We start from the raw sequence: 8,101 nt of genomic DNA on the forward strand, positions 1-8,101 counted from the left end.
CCTCCGCCCCGGTGTCCCTTTGTATCGGCCGCTTCCCCGTTCCTTCGTCCGGTGCCACTGACGACTCCGCTCCATCTGTTTGACATTCAAATTCTCCTGCCTTCCCCTCCCGCCCCAAAATTCCTTTTGTGTTTTTTTTTTTTTGTTACCATGCCGGTGTTATAAAACCCCGACATACGGTTTTCCACTGCCGTCTGGCGTCTTTATTCGGCGACCGTCACTCTCACTTCCCCGCCCCTCCGCACCTTAAGACGGTAGCGCTGCCCGCCCAGCTCGAACAACTTGGCCCAGTGCCCTCGTCGCTTCCGGGTCCCTTGTCGAGCCGCCTCCTCGGCCACCTGGGGCGGCCAGTCCTCCGTCGGTACCTCCCTCCACTTCTGCCCATCCAGCGACGCCTGCCTGCAAGGGCATGGGCGGGGCGGCGGTTGCCGCGCCTCTGGGCACGACATCTGCCTCGGCAGCTTTGGTGGTGGTGGCGCCTCACCTGGCGCCGGCCAGCTCCACTCCTCCCTTTCCGGGTTTGCGTCTCCCGGGCTCTCCTCCTTCGGGCCCTCCTTCTCCGGGCCCTCCTTCTCCGGGCTTGCTTCTCTTGCTCGGGCGCGCAATCAGGGATCGCGGGACTCCTGGTCCGGCATCCTCCAGCCGATCGCTTCCGCCTCTTCCCACACCCGGGCTTCCGGCGCGTCCTCGGTCTCCACCGACGCGGGCCACGTCCACGTCACCGACTGTTGGTGCCACAGCCGGCCGCCCATCTCGAACGTGCGGACCACCTGGCCGACGTGGGCCTGGGGCATCTCCCACGCCTGTTGCCGGTCATACCGCGGCCATTCCCCCTGCTGGGGTGGTGGCGTCGGCGAGCGAGGTTGCGGCGGTGGTGTCGCCGGCGTGCGCGGCGGCCGTGGTGGTGTCGGTGGCGGCGACTGCGCCGCCGTCATCCGGGGTGGTGGTGGTGGCGGTGACAGCGCCGCCGTCATCCGGGGTGGTGGTGGGGGCGGCGACAGCGCCGGCGGCGGCGGCTGCCGTGGCGGCGGCGTCAACGGCAACGGCGGCTGCGTGGGCTCCGGCTGCTCCGTGGTTGGTGCCCACAACGCCTCTTCCTCCTCTTGCAGCCGAGCCAGCCGCTCCTGCCATGCGGTCTCGGCGGCGGCGGCCCTCCGCGCGTCTACCATTTGCTGTAAACGCCGCAGGGTGGCGACTCGTGCCTCCATGAACCGTCTCGCCTCCACCGGGTCCCCGGTCGGCGGCGTGATTCCGAGGCATATCCGTCCCTGGCCCTGCGTAGCCCGCCGGACGCTCCGGTAAGCCATCCGCGCCCTGGCCTTCCGCGCGGTCTCGTCCTCGTCCGAGGACACCTCCGGCGTGACCGTCTCGCCTCCGTCGTCTTCGCTCTCCGAGGAGAGGGTGATGACCTCGGCCACGCCCTCCTCCTCCGCCATTGGCTGGTCGTCCTCCAGATTTACGTCCGGGATCTCTTCCGGGTCCTCCATACTTCCCGGGGATGGGGATCGCGACACCAGGGGTGACGCCAGGAGCTGGAGGTAGGAATCGGAATCCCTACTCCCCATCGCTCCGGGCTGTTCCCCGGCGCCGGTCTCTCTAACTTCCCGGGCGTTAAACACGTGCGCTGCCATGATGATCTAAAATTGAATAGACCAGCTCGAGCCGCGCTCTCCACGACGAAACCTCGGTTTTTGCGTCTTCTCCTTATTCCGTTACTCCGTTCCGTTATTCCTGTACTGATAACGGAGCTTGGCTGCGTACCCGCTGCGTCTTCTCCTTATACCGTTACTCCGTTCCGTTATTCCTGTACTGATAACGGAGCTTGGCTGCGTACCCTCTGCGTCTGCTCCTTATTCCGTTACTCCGTTCCGTTATTCCTGTACTGACAACGGAGCTTGGCTGCGTACGCTCCCTGTCCCGCTCTCGCGCTCTGACGGGCCTGTGCGTGTGTGTTGCTGACTTCTGCTTCGACTCGATACCTTGTATCGTCTTCCCCCTTTCCTCCCCAACGAATTGATTCGTTTTTTTTTTTAATATATTTCTCTAATTATTTATTTATCATATATTATTATATTTTTTATTATTATTTTATTTTATTGTATTTTTTCTTATTTTTTTTTTATTTTTTTTATACTTTTTTTATTTATTTATATTTTTTTTTTTGATATTCATTATAAAATATATATTATTTGGCTATTTATTTATTTATTTTGTTTCCTTTTTTTTTTTTTTTATTTATTTATTTATTTTGATATTTATATTTTTAACTCTCCTTTTTTTTTTTTTTTTTTTTATTTATTTGTTTATTTTTTTTTTCCTTTATTATTATTTTATTTTATTTTTTTTTTTTTGATTTACTATTATTATTTGTTTTGTATAGATATATATATATTTTTTTTTTTTCTTCCCTTTTTATTATTATTGTTATTATTATTATTTTTTGAGTGTTCTTGCCCGTCGGCGTCCGCGCTTCCCGGCTTCAGATCTCTGATGTGAGCGGTCTTTTCTTTTTTTGGTCGTCTTGTGTTCTAGGACGCATATAACTGGTGACGTGAATTTCTTTATCGTGTACGGCCCGTCAAACCTTGGGGCTAATTTTGCCGCGAAGCCTTCGGCTGCCTTTGACAGGTGGTGCTCTTTGGCCCATACTGTGTCCCGCACCTTGGGTCTCCACGGCCGTCTTCTGAGGTTGTAGTGCCGTGCCTGATCCTGTGCCGCCTTCTCCATGTTCCTCCGCACCAGTTCGAATATGTCCTTTAATTTTTCCGCATTTTCCCCCGGTGTCTGGATACACTTTCCGGTCCCGGTCGTTTTCTCGTCAAACAACGCGTTGGGCAGCCTCGGCTCCCTTCCCTGCGTTATGAACGCCGACGAGTACCCTGTGCTCTCCGCCACACTTGTGTTGACCGCCAGCTGCAGCTCCGGCCAGTACTCGTCCCATGTCCTCTGATCGCCACCTGTGAATTGCGCGATCATTGTTTTGACGGTCCTGTTTGCCCTTTCCGTAGGGTTCTCTTGCGGGGTATATGGAGCCGTGAGCTGGTGTCGAACCCCCAGCTCCTCCAAAAACCTCCTGAACGCCCTACTCGTGAACTGCACGCCGTTGTCGGTGATCATCACTTTGGGCACTCCGAATCTGGCCACTATCCGCTCTCGAACGGCCTTACGCAGCGTCTCAGTTGTCGCCCTTCTCATAGGGACGATCTCGGTCCACTTTGAAAATCTATCCACCAGGACCAACAGCATTGAATTCCCATGCTTCGATCGCGGCAGGGGGCCCACGAAGTCTGCGCACACGGTTGCCCATGGTTCCTCCGGCACCTGTGTCAACATCTTCCCGGCCGCCTGTAGGTGGCTGGACTTGTATTTCATGCAGCTCTCGCAGTTTCGTACATACTTCCTTATGTCCCGATGCATTCCTGGCCAATGATACCGGGCTGCAATCCTGGCAATCGTCTTGCGGCTTCCCAAATGTCCTGCAGTTGGCATGTCGTGGTTCTCGGTCATGACACGCCGTCTCTGCCCGACCGGTACACACATCTTCCATGATGCCACCTCCTCGTTGCCCGCCCGATGCGGTATGTGCCGATACAGCTTGTCGTCTTCCTCCAGATAGTCTGGAAATTTTTCCGGCTGCTGCTTCACTTTTCTCCGCATCTCCTCCAGCCACCTACACTCCTGCTGCTCTCTCGGTTGTCCGTCCTCCTCCACGCTCACTCTTCGGCTCGTCTCTTGCAGTGGTTGCCTTGAAAGCGCGTCGGCGACGATGTTCAGCTGGCCCTTCCTGTACGAGATTTCGAAATCGTACTGTTGCAGCTCCAGCGCCCATCTCGCTATTCTGCTGGACGGACTTTCGATGTTATTCAGCCATTTCAGAGCCATATAGTTATGTGGAAGGTTGATAGGGCCTTCCGAGCAGAGACCGTTGTGTCCAAAAGATCGTTGCCTCCAGAAACGACTTCGTTGTCGTCTGTAGGTTGAAGGTTGAACTCCTCAGTTAAGCACCCATCGACTTCTTTGTCGATTAAAGAGGGGTTAAAACAAAACGAAAGGTTTCGCTTAACAAATTGAGGGTTTATTCAATGATGTGTACAGATCGAGGTCTTCTTATCTACTGACTAAAAATAAAGCTAAGCTCAGACAAAAAGCTTAGCGCCATGTGTATTCTAACATAACTTAATCTAATAAGAGGGTATGTAAGGGTATACATGACTCCCCCAGCGTAAGTTTCAAGTATGTGGTTGAAATTATTTCATTAAGTAATACATATGTAAATAATAGGAGTACAGAAATGTTAGGTTTCACAATCTTCATTTTGATATTTATATTTCCGTTTCACCTGATCCTTATAGATTTTTCGTTTATTGTCTTTATTATTAATCAAGTAGTTACCGTATTGAGTGTAATTACTTATTTCTTTATATTTTGGATTTGATTTTCCTACTTGATTATTTTTTACAAATATATTTGAGAAGTTTGACTCGTTTATGTTATCCTGTTTTGCATTTAAAGTTTGTTTGTTTCTTTTCGGATAGTTTAGAGATGTCTTCGTGACAAAGTATATTATTAAATAAATCTATCGGTCTAATATTTGTGGTTGAATGAATTGTGTTATTATAGCAAACAATTGCTTTATAAACATTTTCTTGAATAGTGTCAAAATTGTTTGGATCAGCATTATACAATCGCATATGTTCATTTAGGGTTAAGTGCAATCTTTCCACATCAGAGTTTCCAGTTTTCTTATAAGGAGTTGTAAAGTGTATATCTATGTTATTTTCGAGGAGAAATTGCTTAATTACGACAATATCGAATTCGTTATCAGTTACAATCTTTTTCGGCTTTCCTAAGTATTGAATTCTTAATTTGATTGCGTTAAGCAAAGAAATCCAAGATCTGTCTTTAATATGTTGAGCAGTGGCATATTTAGACATTTTGTCAATTGATGTAACGTACATAATGTTTCTTTTAGGATACCAGATGTCTATGTGAATTATATCGTTTATTTTATCTGGCGTTTCTGTAATATTAAAATTATATTTTATAGGTTGTCTATCATATTTGGCTAAATTACAAATTTTACAATTGTTAATATAATTTTGAATAAACTTTTGCATTTTTGGATAATAGTATTTTTCTCTTATAGATATAAAAATTTCGTTAATGCCTCTGTGATTATTCTTTATGTGTTCGTTTTCGATAATCTTCAGGAGTTTTTCTTTATCATTTATGTCTTCTAACAATGTACCTGACTTTAGAATTCTTAAATTTTTATTACTTGAAAAATACTGCCTATAAATTTCTTGAAATTTTACAAATAAACTTAAATTTTCACAAAATATTACAACTAAGCCTTTTTCTGGCAGTTTCTCTTGCATGAACTTAAGCATATTTTCCTGATTTCCGCTTGATTTAAAGATATGTCGTATTTTCTTGTTATGCAAAATTTTGAAGGTACTTAAATCGCTTTCCGCTTCTATTATTTGTATTTGGATTTTAAAAACGTTTAGACAATTAGTTGTAATACTAATAAAATTAAGATCGTCTGAGTCCGCACTGTGAATAGTTTCCAAATCGTCAATATCGTTGGCAAATATATGAATTAGATCTTTCGAGAAATCTTCATTTATAATTTTTGTCTTAGGCGTAACTTCCGGTAATGTGTTAGTGTTCTCTAGCATAAATATATCTAAGTTATTAATTTCTATATTTGTTTGGGCATTTTTATCATACTCTTCTGTTGATGCTTTGACAATTCTGCTAAGTCCGTCTGCTAAAGCGTTTTCTTTACCTTTTATAAATGTTATGTCAAAATCAAACTCGTTTAATTGCACTTTCCAACGTTGTAACTTTAGGTTGGGTTCCTTTAGATTATTAAGCCAAACTAGGGGTCTATGGTCGGTTTTAATTATAAACTTTCTTCCATAAATATAATATTTAAAGAATTTTGTTGACCAATAGATTGCAAGAAGCTCTTTTTCTATTGTACTGTAATTAAGTTCATGATTTTTAAGAGAACGACTAGCATAAGAAATTACTTTATTATCTTGCATGAGCACGGCGCCTAATGCATAGTTACTTGCGTCTGTAACTATCGTGAATTGTTTGTTAAAATCTGGGTAAACGACTATCGGATCGCTTGTTATTAGGATTTTTAGTTTTTGAAAAGCTTCTACGTATTCTTGATCATGTGTGTTTATTTTAGAATTTTTCTTTAAGTATTTTATTAAGGGCTGGGCAATTTTGGAGTAGTCTTTTATGTAGCGCCTCAAATAACCTGTGATGCCTAGAAAACTTTTAATTTGTTTCTGGTTTGTCGGTAAATTTATCTTACAAATTGCGTCAATTTTCTTCTGACTTGGCTTTAGACCTTCTGAATTAATGGTATGTCCGAGAAATTCAATCTCCTCTCTGGCAAACTCGCATTTGTCTGATTGGAGTTTTAAATTTGCCTTAGATAGACAGCTGAAGATACAGCTTAAATGATTGACGTGTTCCCCTATATTCTTAGAAAATATAAGGATGTCATCCATGTAAACAATGCAAAATTGTCCGGTATAGGGGCTAAGGATATTATTCATTAGCCTTTGAAATGTTGAAGGTGCGTTCCGTAGTCCGAAAGGCATACGAAGGAACTCGTAATGGCCACTGGTTGTTGAAAAGGCTGTTTTGTGCACATCTTTGTTGTCCATTTCTATCTGATAGAAACCTTTTGCAAGGTCTAAAGTTGAAAAAATTTTACAGTCGCCCAATTTGTCGAAAATCTCGTCTATATTTGGGATCGGGAATCGATCTTCAATGGTTTCCTTATTAAGTTTACGGTAGTCTACGACGAGCCGCCACTTTTGCTTATTGGACTGGTCCATTTTTTTCTGAACAACCCACAAAGGACTATTATATGGGCTTTTAGAGTGTCTTATAATTCCTTGATCTAACATTTCTGCTATTTGCCGGTTAACTTCGTCTTTGTGAATTTCTGGGTATTTGTATGTTTTCGAATAAATGGGAAGATCATTCTTTGTAATAATCCTGTGTTTGATTTCACTTGTGAAACTTAGGTCTTGGCCTTCTTTGTAAAAAATATGTTCGAATTTTTGTATAAGCTCATTTATTGAGGATCTGGCCTGTGGACAAATTAAGTTCATTGGAATTAAGTTATGTATGCCAAGATCCAAGTGGTTTTCCTGAACTAAAAGATCTAAATAAACATTATTGAGTTGAATCTTTTTGTTTGAGTAATCGATGACTGCATGCAAGTCATTAAGTATGTTACAGCCAATTAGCCCATCGAAATAGTTGTGAAAATTATACTCTAGAAATTCACAAATATAACCTTCAGCTTCAAATTCTTGAAAACATGGAAACCTGCATAATTTTCCTATTTTAATTTTGTTTCCCATTGCTTTTACTTCTATGTCAATGTCTGTTTTCCACTTCGGGTGACACAAATTATCATTTATTACACTGAATTCTGCTCCAGTGTCAATAATAAATAATAATGGCCTCTTTTTACCTTGAACTTCTATATATGGTATTCGTCTTGATCCTCTATCTGAAAAATTTACACTTGATTGATTAATATCCATTGGCTCGAAACTACGCCTGCTTTGCTCAGAGCTTTGCACATTTCGACTATTTGTTGAGACTCGAGCAGAATTAGAAGTTGAGCTATTATTCGATTGATATTGATATCTCTGCCTTCTATTATTTACCCTAGGCGTACCTTCAGTTCTTGAATTTTCTTGTTGTTCAACATTATTTTGTTGAAACCTATTGGCTTCATCAAGGCTTCTTTCTGTAACGACTGGTTCGTTTACATTTCTATTATCATTACTGAAATTGGTTCTGAAGTTGGGTTTATTGTACCTATTATTTCTTCGAATTGGTCCGTATAATGTGTAGCTTTGATGCCGAGCATCTTCAATGATTTTATAGGCATCCTCTACGGAATTTGGGTTTCTCGCGAATATTAACGTTTTTGTAGGTTCAGGCAAGTTGTCTCTAAAAACGCGGAGTGCAATTCGGTTCACTTCTAATGTGGTGTATGTTTTGTCGTCATGGATCAGTATCCGGTTGTGTACCCTATTCGAAATTTCATTAA

General features: G+C 43.5%; 1 protein-coding gene across 1 annotated transcript; it reads right to left on the reverse strand.

The window, feature by feature from the left end:
• Positions 1–605: 605 nt before the first annotated feature.
• Positions 606–1,631, reverse strand: LOC123327436 (serine/arginine repetitive matrix protein 1-like). The gene has a single exon (XM_044923851.1). It carries the CDS (start codon positions 1,629–1,631, stop codon positions 606–608), a length of 1,026 nt encoding a protein of 341 aa, XP_044779786.1.
• Positions 1,632–8,101: the final 6,470 nt, after the last annotated feature.

This window comes from Drosophila simulans, unplaced genomic scaffold (genome assembly GCF_016746395.2).
Source record: "Drosophila simulans strain w501 unplaced genomic scaffold, Prin_Dsim_3.1 Segkk7_quiver_pilon, whole genome shotgun sequence".
NCBI lineage: Eukaryota > Metazoa > Arthropoda > Insecta > Diptera > Drosophilidae > Drosophila > Drosophila simulans.